The sequence below is a fragment of the Rutilus rutilus genome (genome assembly GCF_951802725.1).
Source record: "Rutilus rutilus genome assembly, contig: SCAFFOLD_58, whole genome shotgun sequence".
NCBI classification, from domain to species: Eukaryota; Metazoa; Chordata; class Actinopteri; order Cypriniformes; family Leuciscidae; genus Rutilus; species Rutilus rutilus.
The window spans coordinates 39,601-57,213 of record NW_028175472.1 but is presented as its reverse complement, the minus strand read 5'-3'; the positions used below and the strand labels follow the sequence as shown (position 1 = coordinate 57,213).

General features: G+C 41.9%; 1 protein-coding gene across 2 annotated transcripts in view; it reads right to left on the bottom strand.

Moving 5' to 3' along the window:
- Nucleotides 1–17,613, bottom strand: part of LOC311285719 (E3 ubiquitin-protein ligase TRIM39-like) — a 48,024-nt gene that overhangs the window by 14,141 nt on the left and 16,270 nt on the right. For both annotated transcript variants that reach the window (XR_014626400.1, XM_084435757.1), the window contains exons 3-4: nt 12,356–12,451; nt 11,683–11,916 (exon numbers count right to left, since the gene is read on the bottom strand). Coding sequence is in view for 1 of the 2 variants with exons in the window: in XM_084435757.1 (XP_084291883.1) it covers nt 11,683–11,916; nt 12,356–12,451 (330 nt within the window). In the remaining variant the exon portion in view is untranslated. The remainder of the gene's footprint in view (nt 1–11,682; nt 11,917–12,355; nt 12,452–17,613) is intronic.

Sequence of the window (17,613 nt, the reverse complement as noted above, 5' to 3'; positions counted from 1 at the left end):
TGATATTGCTCCTGTTAAAGTCAGGAAGAAGAGTGGCAGACAAAAAGCACCTTGGAGAAACTCAACAACAGTGCAAAATATGAAAAGACAATGCAGAAAAGTAGAGCGCATGTGGCGGAAGACAAAACTTGTAGTCCATTATAACATCTACAAAGACAGCCTTCATGCTTTCAATATGGAACTGGGCAAAGCTAGACAGACTTTCTTCTCAAATATTATAAACAGTAATCTAAACAACACACGCACTCTCTTTGCTACTGTAGAGAGACTGACAAACCCCCCAAGCCAGATTCCCAGTGAAATGCTCTCAGACAACAAGTGCAGTGAGTTTGCTTCTTTCTTCTCTGAGAAAATCAATAATATCAGAAAGGTGATCAGCACATCCTTGAGTTGCGCTGGGGTCAGACAGATCAATCCATCTGAGAAAGTAGTTACGATGTCTGATTTCAAAGAAATTGATGGCAAAATTTTTGGAAGAAACCGTACAGCACCTTAAAACATCAACATGCGCTCTTGACACACTTCCCACATTATTTTTCAAAAGTGTGTTAAACAGTTTAGAAGCAGATCTTCTAGTAGTGGTAAATGCTTCACTTCTCTCTGGGAGTTTTCCAAACTCCCTAAAAACTGCAGTTGTCAAGCCCCTCCTGAAAAAGAGCAATCTGGATAAGACCATATTAAGCAACTATAGACCGATCTCAAATCTTCCTTTCATAGGCAAGATCATTGAAAAAGTTGTCTTCAATCAGCTGAACAAATTCTTAAGCTCGAATGGATACTTTGACAATTTTCAATCTGGTTTCCGACCGCACCACAGCACAGAGACAGCGCTCATAAAGATAATAAACGATATTCGCTTAAATACTGATTCAGGCAAATTATCAGTGCTGGTGCTACTCGACTTCACAGCTGCATTTGACACTGTCGATCATAACATACTTCTGGACAGGCTGGAAAACTGGGTGGGGCTTTCTGGGATAGTCCTAAAATGGTTCAGGTCATACTTAGATGGGAGAGGTTATTATGTGAGTATAGGAGACCATAAGTCTGAGTGGACATCCATGACATGCGGAGTTCCTCAAGGCTCAATTCTTGCGCCACTCCTCTTCAACCTGTATATGCTCCCAATGAGCCAAATAATGAGAAAGAACCAAATCTCTTACCACAGCTATGCAGACGACACACAGCTCTACTTAGCCCTATCACCTAACGACTACAGCCCCATTGACTCCCTGTGCCAATGCATTGATGAAGTCAACAGTTGGATGTGTCAAAACTTTCTTCAATTAAACAAAGACAAAACTGAAGTCATTGCGTTTGGAAACAAAGATGAAGTTCTCAAGGTGAACGCATACCTTCACTCTAGGGGTCAAACAACTAAAAATCAAGTCAGGAATCTTAGTGTGACACTAGAGTCAGACCTTAGTTTCAGTAGTCATGTCAAAGCAATAACTAAATCAGCATACTATCATCTGAAAAATATTGCAAGAATTAGATGCTTTGTCTCCAGACAAGACTTAGAGAAACTTGTGCATGCTTTCATCACCAGCAGGGTGGATTACTGTAATGGACTCCTCACTGGCCTTCCCAAAAAGACCATAAGACAGTTGCAGCTCATACAGAACGCTGCCGCCAGGATTCTGAGCAGAACCAGAAAATATGAACATATCACACCAGTCCTCAGGTCTTTACACTGGCTCCCAGTTAAATTTAGGATTGATTTTAAAGTATTATTACTGGTATATAAATCATTCAATGGCCTAGGACCTCAATATATTGCAGATATGCTCACTGAATATAAACCCAACAGATCACTCAGATCATTAGGATCATATCAGCTAGAAATACCAAGGGTTCACTCTAAACATGGCGAATCTGCTTTTAGCTATTATGCCAGCCGCAGCTGGAACCAGCTTCCAGAGGAGATCAGATGTGCTCCTACTGTAGTCACATTCAAATCCAGACTCAAAACACATCTGTTTAGCTATGCATTTACTGAATGAGCACTGTGCCACTGTTCGTCCGACTGTTTGTACTGTACTGTATTTTATTATTTTTTTTATTTTTCTAAACTGTTTTAATTATTCTTATTTCTTTTTATTATTTTAATTTCTTCTATGTAAAGCACTTTGAATTGCCATTGTGTATGAAATGTGCTATATAAATAAACTTGCCTTGCCTTGCCTAGTTGATTGATCACTTAAAAATTGCTAATATATTCTTTATTAAAACCTTTGCGAAATATTTAAATATGTAAATTAGTTAAAGGTTTTTAATGAGGGGATTTTGGATTTCTCCTTTTCTCACTCCATAAATCAGAAAATACTGTCAACAGACAGAAAAAAAAGATTATTTTTCACCATGTTTTCAGGAATAAAATGTTCTATAAATCAAAACTTGTACTTTGAAACCATCTCAGGTTACAAATGTAACCTTTGTTACATGAACAAAGGTTACATTTGTAACCTGAGACGTTCCCTTTCGAAGGGAACCTCGACAATACGTCATCGGCGTAAAGTCCTCTCCTTCTCCCCGATGCCAGCCAGGTTCACCCACAGGTGCCTCTCCGGAGAGCCAGGTCTGTGGTGCGGCGCAGCTCGGCCACCGCATCAGGGGATTAGCCCTGACCCTGGTCCAGGTCCCTCAGCAGGTCAGCCTGGTACGCCTGCAACACGGCCATCGTGTGCAGTGTACCACAGGCCTGACCTGCCGCCGCGTACGCCCTGCCATTCAAACGGGATGTGGTCTGAAGGGGTTTGGATGGCAGGGTGGGAGTCCTTAACGTCGATGCCCCCTCACCCGCCAAATAGTTGGCGAAGGAATCCTCAATGGGAGGCATCGACGCGTAACCATGCTCCTGCATCGCCTCCACGTTTGCATAACTCAAACGCTGGAAGCGATGAATGCGCGAGGAGTATGGTTTCTTCCATGCCTTCACGACCTGAGAATGGAGGTCGGGAAGGAATGGAAGGCTCCCGGGAATCGATGGGGTGTGGCCAGAGAGGAAGCGCTCGTCAAGCCTTCCACGAGCAGCTTCCTCTCTTACGCGCTGCCAGGGCAACTCGAGCCTGGCAGTGGCACGCTCCATCACCTCCATCAATTCCTCGTACGCGGGGCAGGAGGGCTGGGCAGGCTCAAGCATCTCAGCATCCTCGCCCGCCTCGCGCTCCTCCTGCTCGCCCTGGCTTGACGCCAGAAGAGCACTGCCTGCTGGCCTAGAAGATGCCGAAGATGCATCATCATCGGCCAGCAGCTCGTCCCGCGCTGACGATTGAGAGAGATTCACTCCTCTCTCAAACTCGTCAGCGAGGTCTCTTTGTGATCCCCACGTTCTGAGTCTTCTCTCGGCCTCGGCGCGAGAGGGGCCCGATCCGCGGGGCAAAGCAGACTGTCCCTCTCCCCTCGAGAAGAGGGACAGACGAGAACGAAGCGTCCTCAAGGGAAGACGCTCGCAGTGTGCGAACTCCGCCCCCTCGAGAGCAGAGCGCGCGTGCTCTTCACCCAGACACCAAACACAAAGGTTGTGTGAATCACCAGGTGCGAGACACCTCTCGCACGGGTCAACGCACTTCCTGTATCTTTTCTTAGCTTTCTCCATAATTACCAACTTACAGCACTCAGTAAATCAGTCCCTGAAGACGAAAAGAGGATGACATGTTCTCTGGGCGCTCTATTTATACTTCCTGGGCACGCCAGAGAGTCACGTCACGGCTGACGCGGGCCAATCCGATTGGCGGGTTTCCACAGGTACTTCAGTAATTGGTCACGCTGAGGCGATCCCCCATAACGTCGATGACGTATTGTCGAGGTTCCCTTCGAAAGGGAACTGTTTTCAAAACGTTGCGTTTTTAGGCACCCAAAAACGCTGTTATCATGTAAACGAACGGCCAAAACGCATAAAAAGTTGTAATTTTTTTGTTGAAACTGGTGTCGTGTAAACAGTCCCTAAGACTAAACTGAACTGAAGCACAAGAAACAAACACACAGGAATGAAACCAACACAAAGATACTTTGATCTCCTGAGACATGGACAATACAAACACATTCAGTCATGGATGCTGGTTGTAAATGCAACGCAAATTTTTGTTCATTTACATTTATAATTTTTTTTTTTTTGCATTTATTCATTTATTTGTAATAAACACTTTAAGTGGGCTATTTTTTTTAAAAGTATTGTTTATATGTTAACTTATGTTTTTTATAACATACGCACAGAGTGTGACGTCATATTGTGAATATTCGTCCGCTTTACTCCTGAGCACAGCTCCACCGTCAGTGTTACCAATGCTTTTTGTTTATCTTTTAATAAATATATCTCATTCAGTTGTCTTTGTGTCTTTGCGCTAGCTACATTAAGCACCCTAAACAATTTCTGCTTTGTTTTATACCACATAGTCATATTAAAAGATATAATACTCTCCACAAGATTCTTTTATACCATCTCTAAAATATTCTTGCTCACGCCAAATTGTTTTAGCCTCCGAATAAGAAGCAATCTCTGCATTTCCTTTTTAAAAACATAATCCACATTTCCAGCAAAACTCAAAGTACTCAACACATCTGTGAATGTTCCCAAGTATTTAAAACTATTGGCTATTTCTACCTGGTATCCACTGAGTATCAAGGGTTGCAGTTTTTCAGAGAATTCACATTTGTTTCTACTAATCACTAATTCCTTAGTTTTATGCAAATTTATCTCAAGTGCACTCAATTTGCACCATTTTAATACAATTTATTTATTTCGGTTCCACCTTTGTACAGAAGGCCAACAAGAATCATCAGCGTATTTAAGTAGACTAAAATATGTATTGTGAATTTTAAATTAATTTATGTACAATGAGAATAATAAAGGAGATATAGTTCCCTGTGATACTTCTGTGTTTACAACAAATGCATTTGAAACTTTACCATTAACGAGAACTCTTTGTGGACGATTTAAAAGAAAGTCTCTAATCCACCAGATGAGGCCACCATTCACCCCTAAATCAAGTAATCTCTGTAAAAGAACATCTATTTTAAATGAATTAAACGCTAAACTAAAATCTATAAATAAAATTATAACATAATTTGTGGTCTGTTGAACATGTTCAGACACTAAATTGCATCGGGTTAAAGTGGCGTCATCAGTGCCCCTAGCTCTCTTATGAGCAGGGTCTAAATCTTTATTAACATCAGTCCTAATATGCCTAGTTAGCTTTCCATACTTTACCCAAAATAGATGTAAGAGCTATTGGTCTAAAGTCCTTTAACTGAGTAGCATTAGATATTTTCGGTACCGGAACAATATTTGATAATTTCTATGAACACGGAACCACCTTATTATTTAACAGGAGCTGAAACAATTGTGTAAAAACACCAGTCAATTGAAATGCACCATCCTTTAGCACTCAACCCTTTAATCCATCTGGACCAGGTGCTTTATTTGGCTCAATACAAGCGAGACTAGCCACAATGTCATACTCTTTAAGAATAATAGGCTCATATGTAAGAATGTTAAGGCATATTCTATCACAATCAATATTACGCGTTCCACCATCAAACCCACTAAAAAAGACATTCAGATTTTCTGCAAAAGAAACACCTTGTGAAGAATACATTGGTTTCCTAGTTTCTCTCCCCATAATAGTATTTAGATCCTCCCCTCAAAAACGTATTGTCAGAAATTAAGACTCCAATCAAAGTGCCTCATTCCGGCCTTTATTAGCAGAAGCTCTCAGCCCCAAATCCTGGGTATATATATATATATATATATATATGAAGGGAAGTCTTTGGCTTTAGTCAATAGGAACATACATGACATCATATATAATACAGTGGGGCAAAAAAAAGTATTTAGTCAGCCACCAATTGTGCAAGTTCTCCCACTTAAAAAGATGAGAGAAGCCTGTAATTTTCATCATAGGTACACTTCAACTATGAGAGACAAAATGAGGGGAAAAAATCCAGAAAATCACATTGTAGGATTTTTAATGAATTAATTGGTAAATTCCTCTGTAAAATAAGTATTTGATCACCTATTAACAAGCAAGATTTCTGGCTCTCACAGACCTGTAACTTCTTCTTTAAGAGGCCACTCTGTCCTCCACTCGTTACCTGTATTAATGGCACCTTTGAACTCGTTATCAGTATAATAGATACCTGTCCACAACCTCAAACAGTCACACTCCAAACTCCACTATGGCCAAGACCAAAGAGCTGTCAAAGGACACCAGAAACAAAATTGTAGACCTGCACCAGGCTGGGAAGACTGATTCTGCAATAGGTAAGCAGCTTGGTGTGAAGAAATCAACTGTGGGAGCAATTATTAGGAAATGGAAGACATACAAGACCACTGATAATCTCCCTCGATCTGGGGCTCCACGCAAGATCTCACCCCGTTGGGTTAAAATGATCACAAGAACGGTGAGCAAAAATCCCATAACCAAACAGCGGATCCTAGTGAATGACCTGCAGAGAGCTGGGACCAAAGTAACAAAGGCTACCATCAGTAACACACTATGCCGTCAGGGACTCAAATCCTGCAGTGCCAGACGTGTCCCCCTGCTTAAGCCAGTACATGTCCAGGCCCGTCTGAGGTTTTCTAGAGAGCATTTGGATGATCCAGAAGAGGATTGGGAGAATGTCATATGGTCAGATGAAACCAAAATAGAACTTTTTGGTAAAAACTTGAGATTTTGAGTGAAAACCTCCTTCCATCAACAAGGGCATTGAATATGAAACATGGCTGGGTCTTTCAGCATGACAATGATCCCAAACACACCGCCCGGGCAATGAAGCAGTGGCTTCGTAAGAAGCATTTCAAGGTCCTGGAGTGGTCTAGCCAGTCTCCAGATCTCAACCCCATAGAAAATCTGTTGCCCAGCAACAGTCCCAAAACATCACTGCTCTAGAGGAGATCTGCATGGAGGAATGGGCCAAAATACCAGCAACACTGTGTGAAAACTTTGTGAAGACTTACAGAAAACGTTTGACCTCTGTCATTGCCACCAAAGGGTATATAACAAAGTATTGAGATTAACTTTTGTTATTGACCAAATACTTATTTTCCACCATAATTTGCAAATAAATTCTTTAAAAATGTGATTTTTCGGGATTTTTTTTTTCTCATTTTGTCTCTCATAGTTGAGGTATACCTAAAATTACAGGCCTCTCTCATCTTTTTAAGTGGGAGAACTTGCACAATTGGTGGCTAACTAAATACTTTTTTGACCCACTGTACATTGTATAACAAGTCCATATGTGGTCAGTTTCCGGCTAGATCTCCACACCAGGGGTGCGTTTCCCGAAAGCATCGTTGGCCAACTATGGTCGCAAGTTCCGTCGTTACCAATAGAGTTCAATGGACATTGCGATGAACTTGCGACCATAGTTGGCCAACGATGCTTTCGGGAAACGCACCCCAGAATGGCCCTTCAATGTGTCATATGATTGATGGTTAACTTTACTTTATTTTGGAAATTATTGATTGATATAGCGATTTTTGCCTTAACACTTTCATATTTGTTTGCTGTGGATTAATTTATTATATTGTTTGTTGTGGATTAACTTTTATATTGTTTGCTGTGGTTTCCCCTTGTTTGCTGTGATGTTGCTGGACCATTGATAGTACTGTTTTTCCTCCTTCACAAACTGCAACAACAAACACTAATTGACACACCTGTAGAACCCCGTTCACATCAGCGATCTAATTTGCCAGCTGATCAGATCACTCCCAATAAAATGAAGCTAGACCTCCTTTTGAAAAAAGACAACGCTCTGGACAGATGGACGTGCCGTGTTCTGCAGCGGACTGGTTTGCTGATCTTCTTTTCCCTCGGTGTTGTTGCTGACTGGATCTCCTGTGCCCTTGGTGGAGCCAAATCCCAGACTCTGCAGTGTCAACGTGCACAAAACTCAGACTAAAGGGAAGTGGTTCTTTTATCCCACACTGATGCGCGTGTGTTTTTAGCATTTGAGCTAAAGAAGCTGTTGTTAGTTGTTGTTAATTTTTGCGAAAGTGCCAGATCCAGGGGCCGACGGCAGAGCAGCAGACACAACAGTATTGTTGATGAGCCCACTTGAAGTATAGGAAAGGAAAGTTGTCACTCTAGTCACCCGAGACTGTTCTAAAGTTCCCGGGCAACGAGCAGGCTACCCATTGATTTTACGATCTCTCCACTGACAGAAGCAGAGCGGCGCCACGGAATTCCGGGTCCTGGATTTTTGGATTGAATAGGCTATTTGAGGTCCCGCTGAAGCAGACATTCTGTGTCGGCGACAGGGGAAACACGGAGCTAATTCCAGGCTGGACTGGACTTGTGTATTATTTCACCCTGGGACAGAATATTGGATGGTTTTATTGTCTCCCCTGTTTTTTGAGGAGGAGATGGTGATTTTTATGTCCTGTTAAACTTAACTTTTAAAATAATAAAATACTATTTTTATATATTTCTTGTGTCTTTCTCGCTGTGTTGGTGTGGCCGGGAATCTAGATTTATTTTAAATTGTTTGAAATAAAATAATTATTTTAAATGATTATATAAAATTATTTAAAATTAATTTTATTTAAAACAGACTTTCAATCTGTTACAAATGCTTTAGAATCGGGAGTGAAAGACCCTTCCTCTAGAGATGCGCGGTTGGCGGTTACAGCCGCGGACTCCGCGGATAAACCGCAGATTGGGCGGATGACGTGACGAAAAATAATATTTTAATTAGATTCGGGCGGGTGGCGGGCGGTTGAACCAATCAAATGAAAAATATATGTATACACAAATCAACGGATGGCGGGCGGGTGCGGTTTTGAAAATTGGTCAAAAACGTTGGTGCGGCTGGATGGTGGACGGATGATGATTTTTGTGATGCGGTTGCGGATGAAATAATAGCCCATCCGCGCATCTCTACCTTCCTCCCTTCGAACACAGAGGTCCTTCCTAATGCACAACAGATGTTGCCAGTACATTCATACAAAACAAAGAAATTCTATACTGCATATGTATACATTGTAAGCCATGGACTCTGCTGAGACTTAAACTAGAACTTTGTGATTTCATGTACATTTTCACATTCATCAAAGAACAGTTGCCACTCGGTTTCATCAAAACGGTCTCTAAGCTCCTCTTCACTTTGATCCGTCCACAGTTGTATCTCTTTGGTCACTGGTTCTCTTACGAGAGGTTCTCTCGTATTGCGTAAGTTGCTTACGCTATGGGTAAAGTCATCTTTTCTCGAGATATGAAGCCAAAAAAATTATCCTTAATTTTTGTATTTATTGTCAACGCAGTGCAGCAGCTAGCAGACCTAGAGCAAGCTATCTAGCGCGCTCATTGGCTGTCCTGCGGCAACTGCAGCAGCCTACCACTGAGCCCTGCGTGACGTCACGCCCAATGAGGGCGCTTTGCGAGAATGGGGGTGCCCAATGGGGGTGCTCACAGCCCGCCAGAATGGGGGTGGCTTAGCGTATAAAAGGACGGGCTCGCGGGCTGCTTCCCTGATTTTCATCTCTTCAGCAAAGCTCTCTGCATCGCTGGACTCTGAGAGAAGCCGCCACCGTCGAAGCAAGCGACCAGCAAGCTAAGGACATCGCCTAGAAAGCCGGTCGTTTTCGCCCCTTTTTTCTCGCCACGAAATGTTCTCCGTCCCAAGCGACCGGCCAGTCACCGCTGTCAGCGAGCCGCCGTATTCAGGCACAGAGAGCGCAAGCGCCGATACCTCTAATACAGGTTCCCAACCCCACGCAGTGCGGCGATCGGAACCCAGAGGCCATTCTACCCCTAGCTATACATGCAGAAGCATGGGAAGCTATCCCAGGCTTGTCAGAATGGGTGCTGAACACAGTAAAGCAGGGCTTTTCGCTACAGTTCGCTCGCCGTCCCCCGCGCTTTCGAGCACGGACCGAGACGAGAGTGAGTACGGAAGTAGCACACCTACTTCGTGCTGAAATAGCAAAGCTACTGTGCAAAGGGGCAATAGAACTGGTACATCCTTCTCTGAGCGAGTCGGGCTTTTACAGCCGTTACTTCCTCGTGCCCAAGAAGGACGGAGCTCTCAGACCTATCTTAGATCTGAGATATTTGAACAAAGCTCTCATGCAGCGACCGTTCAGAATGCTCACAACCAGAAAAATCCTCGCGCAGATTCGCCCGATGGACTGGTTTATTTCTCTCGATAGTAAGAGTTCCTCCCTGGTGTAAACGAGGACGCCATTTATAGTATCCACTCCTGAGCCGGCCGTGAATATATAAAATGTTGGCAGACATGTCGCTATCCAAATTGCGAAGCTTCATGTTGAGTTCATAAAAATAACTATATATAAAAACTGTGCATAAAAACACAAAACAAACAACAAGCAACTAACACGTGAAGCACTGGGTCAGCAGCAGAGCCGCACCCCGGAAGGTTTTAACTCCGATTTAACTCAGTTTTTAACTCAGGCACATCGGGGGATCGCGGGACTACGGGACCCGCGCTTTATTTTTTTGACCGCCCACTCCCGCACGCTGCAAATGTCCAGGTGTGTGTATGCTGTTCAATGAGTTCAATCTCACCCATACGCTTGTTGTGTTTCACAGAGATTTGACAAGTTTTACAGACTTGATATTGCTTTTTATTCAAAAGTGGTGAAATTTTATTCATGTTTGGTATCATTGATGGTATCATCTCAGTGCGATTGGAACAATGGCCACATTTCCAGAGAAATAGACCAAAGTTAGAGAGTTTAGAGCCCTTTACCAGGGTCTTTCATGCAAATTGCCTTTGGTCCTCAATAAGGTCTAAACTACCCAAGTCTGGGATCTTGATCAATGCACATTCCAATTGTTGTTTCGTGCCTCCATTTGGAGGAAGTTTTTTTCTCTCTTGTTCTGAGTATTTAAAGAAATGTTGCAAATGGCTCAGGGTGATTCTGTAGTCTGATCAGCCCGTAATGCTGAGTGTCTTTTATACATTATGATCTGTATATTTCAGATTTCAGGAATGCATCTTTTACTCTTTATTTCTGAGCATTTGATGTTTTGTATTGATTATCTTCGATATGATTATGTAATTGGCATTATAGATTTACCTGACTTAGTGGCCTTTAAATATTATTAGTCATAACCTCTGTGTCACAAATCAAGCCTCTGTGGTTCCTCCCACTCGCCACCAGAGGGCTCCATCTCCTGAATATTAACATTACACATTTTCACTCCATTTCCCATAACCCCATGCCTGGTACTGATTATCTGCACACCTGCCTCTCATCACCTGGATTATTTATACAGCCCTTCTCCACTGCTTCAGTGCGAAGTCTTGTTTCACCCTGGTTGATATTTCTGAGCGGTTTCCCTGTTTATACTGATTCCTCGTTTACTGATCCTGGACTGTTCTACTCGACCGTGAGATTCACGTTAACAGCCGGTGTGAGACTCTGAGCGACATTGGAATCTGAATTAACAAGTACAATCTAAAGTAAAGAGTTAAATAGAATAATCAAATATCTAGATACATTTTAAATAACCAATAATCCATTGACATTCCAACCTAAATTTAAGGTCAAGATAAAATTGGGTCAGATAAAAGTGTAATTGAAATTAAATCACTCAAGCGACCAACAAACAGGAAACCTTCAGATACACCATTGTTGGGTCAACTGGATGGACCTTACAGAACAGACTGTATGTCCTGTAATATTGTACATATTGACTGAGACAGATGTTGACAGACCTGTATGAGATGGAGATGATTGTCAGTGTGTGAGAGCTGCTCCAGCTCAGTGTTTCTCCTCTTCAGCTCAGTGATTTCCTGATGCAGCTCTTTAATGAGATCTCCAGCCTGTTTCTCTGCTGCTTTCTGCTGTTCCTCCATCATCTTCAGCTGATCAGACTGATATCTCTCAATGGAGCGGATCAGATCAGTGAAGATCTCAACACTGGAGGATCTCTCTATATCCGTGTTTCTCTGATGATTGAGAACAGTTTTAATTGTTAATCTATTCTGTATTCACATATTATTTACAGGGATAGTTCTATCATCTTTAATTAACCTTATGTCACTTAAAATGTGTGATTTTCAGTGAAACACAAAATAAATGTTTTGCATGCTGCTCTTGAGGACTTGCTGTTGAGGAACTCCAATAGAACTCCATACAACAGATTTGTGCTCTATGGGGAAAAAATCATATGTGTTTGGAGCAACACAAGGGTTACTAGATGATGGCTGAACTCACAATTTAATTAAACTCTTTTATTAAATAGATTGAACTATTATGATGCATATAATTTTTTTAAATGTATTTTTTTGCTAGGATAGTTAGAGAGTGAACAGAAAGTGAAAGAGAAAGAGGGATCGGAAACGACCATAAGTCAGGATTTGAACTCGGGTTGATCGAAGCACAAACCTTTCTCAGCTCTACTGAGTGTTTGATCTCTTGAATCTTCTTCAGTCTGTCCTGGATCATCTGATGAACGTCTGTCTGTGTCTGAACCAGCTGATTCTACATACAAAGAAAAACACAGACACATTTATCACTGAATATAGCTTTCCATCTTCTTAAAGTCTTATTTTTTTAAACCATTTAAAGATCAAATGAATTCAAAATTATAGTTTTGAATCTTTTAGTCCATGTCTGACTGTTTTGAGAGTGACAAAATCAGCTTTTATCAGATGTAATGAAAGACTGTTGGATTTAGCTCTTGTTGTTTTTTTAACTAAAAAGGGACAGGTTCTACAACATGTCAAGACACAGGAAAGAAAATGTCTAGGTTACTAATGTAACCCCCATTCCCTGAAGGAAGGAACTGAGATGTATTGTGATCTCGCATTAAAGCCCAATTACATTTGAGTGGTAACAGAACACGCCAATGTGAGATTTTGCATAGCAAGCCACTCACCGCTTACGTTTAATGTTACGTTATTACGTTTTCTGCTTAGGAGCTGAGATGGTGTCCCGGCCGTTTCAGCGGAGGTACAGGCTAATGTAACCTAGACGTTCTCTATCAGTCAGTCATGTTCGACATTACATCGAACTGAACTAATGTATTGGGATCCCTATGGATAGTGCCAGCTTCCCCGAGTAACTCGCCTAATCCCGCTGCACCTGTTGGGATGGAAGAAAGGACAGGGCTTTGCACAGAGAATGTCAATCACTGGTGTTCCTTCTGAACCTATACAGTGAGATTACTTGATAATAATGGGAAAGCGTGCCTCTTCCAACCAGAAAGGAATGCTACAGAGACCACATCCTACAGTGCTACATATGGAAGATTTTTGTGGTAGATCCCACCTTGTTAAGGGGTGGAGTCAATACTGTTACAAATATTGCAGAGTGGACTACGCCGAGTGAAAGACATGGGCTCGCAAACAGGGAAGCCATACTGTGAAAGAATACACATACTGTATGAGATCACCTAGGAGGGGAATCACAACATATAGGCATCTAGTATAGTACAGGGGGCTGACCAACCAGGCATACACATGAGTACTAGACCTGGTGTAAGATAACTCCGCCGCATCTGACTGCCTAGGATGCTGGAGGAACTACACCAGGGTTCAACAGTCGGGGAACTCACCTGAGGAGCACAATAGGCACTCGTATCCCATCCTTAGAGGGGAATGGTGCAGCAAGCGAGACACCGAGCCAGCCTACCCGCAAAGTACCTGTTTGGAAGAACGGGAAGAAAGCGGCTACATTTAGGTGTTGCCCAGCCAGCAGCTCTGCATATGTCTAGTAGAGAGGTGCCGTGCGCCACGCCTAGGAGGAAGCAACACTTTGAGTGAACGAGTCGAGTGAACTCTCACTACAAGGAGGCATGGCTCACCTTGGGATTGGTAAGCTGAGACAATGTCATCCACTTTCCAGTGGGCCAACCTCTGTTTGAAGACAGCCTTTCCATTCTGTTTCCATTGCAGACAGAGAGCTGTTCTGAGGTTCTGAAGCTCTACTTGTGGTCCACGTACAAACACAAGGCACAACCAGGACACAGCAATACCAGGGCTGGCCCTGCCTCCTCCAGGGGCAGCGCTTGCAAGTCCACCACCTGGTCTCTGAAAGGAGTGGTGGGAATTGTGAGCACGTTTCCAGGCAGGGACTCAGGATGATGTGAGAGTTGGCCGGCCCGAATTCCAGGCACGCTTCGTTGACAGAAAATACCTACAGTTCCCCCAGCCTCTTAATGGATGTGAGCAGAGTCAGGAGCACTGTCTTCAGAGACAGGATCTTGATCTCTACTGACTGCAAGGGCTCAAAGGGCCAGAGAGAAGTCCCAAGAGGGGATGAGGCTTGGCTGAGGAGGATTCAATCTCCTGGTGCCTCTCAGGAACCTGATGAGCAAGTCGTGAGACTTACTGTCTACTGCGTTGTGATGTGCTGCGATTGCGGCAACAAACACTTTCGAAGTGGAGGGAGACAGCCTTCACTCCAACCTGTCTTGCAGGGCATCTACGGGGGTCTTCCCTGTGAGAAGAACACCAATCAACAAAGGGGCTCCACTTAAAAGCATAAAGCACTCTCGCTGAAGTGATTGTGTCAACAGATGCCTCCAGCACGGGCTGGGATGCTGTATGCGACATGTTCCTGGACATTAACTTGACTATAGTGGATAGTGGCAGTCACTGTTTCAGTGGAACTGTTTACCTGCCCCTGAACAAATTCAAGCAGTTCAGCATATACTGTAAACACTCATTTGTGAGACGTGCTGTCATGTCAACCAAGTCCAACTCCATACAGAGAAAAGAGATTCTCTGCATGGGGGAGAGTTTGATCTTTTCCCAGTTGACCCGAAGCCCCGAACGGCTAAGGTGCCTGAGCACCAGGTCCTTGTGTTCGCTTAACTGATCTCGCAACTTTGGACAGAATGAGCCAGTCGTCGAGATACGTCGAGATAAGTATGTGTCCTTCAGGGTGATCGCTGCAAACCAAACTTGGTGGCGAAAGCACGTGAGGATGCATTTCTGCGCAGAGGCAGACTGGGACAAAATTTCAGGCCGGGAAGTCTCACACTCATCCAGGCCATCCCATAAACACACAACAAAATTTTGAAACTACGGACAACCCTATTTTTGTATGGCCATCACCATTACATAAAAAGGTTTAAATCCTTAGGGCTGTGCAAAATAATTGAAAATTCTCACCTTCACTTCCATTTTCCTTTTCATTTTCCTCATTTTCCCTGAGTGTGTTTGTTTACTTTAAAAAAAAAAAAATTCCTGTACCTTTCACTTTTTCATTAACATGTCTCTACCTTGTTGCAAAACAACCACCTCATTGTAATTTGTTTGCACATAATATAAATTAATTTTAGTTCAATTCAAATTATTACACTACGACTATGTGTTATTATTTTATCTTAAAATGACTTAAATACTCGAGATTTAACAAAACTATATTATCTAAATTTCCTAAATGTCAAAATAAGTACAATAATAACTACATTGTGAAAATATATTTATTGAAAAATCCTAATACTGAACATGTTATTGCATTATCATGAACGATGTTTTTTTCCTTACGAAAATTAACCATGGTTTTATGATAGTAAAAATATAGTATTGATTACAATTTATTACCATTTGTAAAACCAGAGTTTTACTACAAATACCATGATTAAGCTATGGTTAGTGTAGGAAAATCATGATTCATTTGTGGTTACCATGGTTTAACTATAGTATACATGGTTTTTACTTGTAGTAAAACCATGGTTAATTTTCACTAGGGTTGTGTTGTAGTCTCGCTCTAAACCTATAATAAAATGATGTGGATATTTTTCTACTAAATTACTACTGTAACATTAACATAGATAATGATATCCTTTAGCGTACAGTATTTTGAGTGATGATAGTAATGGGCTGCTACTGCTAACAGTTGCTAGCAGTTTAATTCTTAACTAAGCAAAGACAAAACTACAATACAATAGCCTATTTTACAATTACAGATGAAACTGGCCTGCAATTGAAGTCCTGAACGGGTCAGTAGTTTTGCCTCTCTGCCTTACCTCCCTTCAGTCTCTACTTCCTTTAGTCTCTCGCATTGATGATCGAAACCATTGCACGCGCAAGGCGATTCGCTTTGCCAGTCAGTGATTCATGATTTACTAGAGATTAATTATTGAAAGGAGAATTCGGGAAATAATCACTTTAGTACATTTGGCAGACAATAATATGTATGTAACTAACAACAACAATAATAAAAAAATATATAAAAATATATTAAAAAAATACAGGGCAGCAGGCAAAATCGGCTGCCAGGCCACCGGGAATTCTCCTGGTTCTCCCGATGGCCAGTTCGCCCCTGTTTCTGCGTCAGCATCTTGAACGGAAGCATCTGAAGGGCCGAATTCAGGACGCACAGATCCAAGACACAGCACAATAGCATTCTTGTCTGCCACTGAGGTAAACCACGGTAAGACGCTGCTGAATCAGGGGGATGCCGGCGCGACCTGAATCGCATTGCCAAGTCTGATTATGCAAATGATTCAAGTCAAGTCAAGTCAAGTTTATTTATATAGCGCTTTTCACAATACAGATTGTATCAAAGCAGCTTCACAGTATTAAATTAAAATAATACATCAATGTTTGTTTCTAGTGGAAACATCCACGTTTGGTAATGCTGATCAATAGTATTGTTGATTGATTAATTAAATTAAATATCCCCAAATATCCCCAACTGAGCAAGCCAAAGGCAACAGTGGCAAGGAACCGAAAAACTCCATCAGGTGACCTAATGGAGAAAAAAAAACCTTGGGAGAACCCAGGCTCAGTCGGGGGCCAGTTCTCCTCTGGCGTTTATGGACTAGAGACAAGGATTTAACTGTAAGATTAAAAGTATTATATGAATGCCTGGCTGAAGAGATGCGTCTTTAATCTAGTTTTATTTGGGAGAGCGAGTCTGAGCAACGAACAGTATCAGGAAGACTATTCCAGAGTTTTGGAACTAAATACGAAAATGCTCTCCCTCCTTTGGTGGACCTAGATATTCTAGGTATGACCAAAAGCCTTGAATTTAGTGATCTTAAAGAGCGCAATGGATTATAGGGCGATAGAAGATCCGTTAAATAGACTGGAGCTAAGCTGTTTAGGGCTTTATAAGTCAGTAGCAATACCTTGTAATTAATACGGAACTTTATAGGTAACCAATGTAGTGATGATAAAATTGGTGTTATATGATCATATTTTCTTGATCTAGTAAGAACTCTAGCGGCTGCATTTTGGACTAACTGTAACTTATTTATTAAGGATGCAGGACAACCGACTAATAAAGCATTACAGTAATCTAGTCTCGAGGTCATGAATGCATGAACTAACTTTTCTGCATCAGAAACTGATAGCATATTACGTAGCTTAGCAATGTTTCTAAGGTGGAAAAAGGCTGTTTTTGTAACATATGAAATATGATTTTCAAAAGACAGGTTGCAGTCTAGTATAACACCCAGGTCTTTTACTGTAGAGGATAAAGTAACAGGACATCCTACTATGTTAAAGTTGTATTGTGAGAGGTTTTGTGGGTGGTTTTTTGAACCGATAAGTAGTACCTCTGTCTTGTCTGGATTTAATAAAAGAAAATTGCGCGTCATCCAATCTTTTATATCTTTAACACACTCTGTCAATTTGGATAATTTAGCGTTTTCATCTGGCCGTGATGAAATATAGATTTGAGTGTCA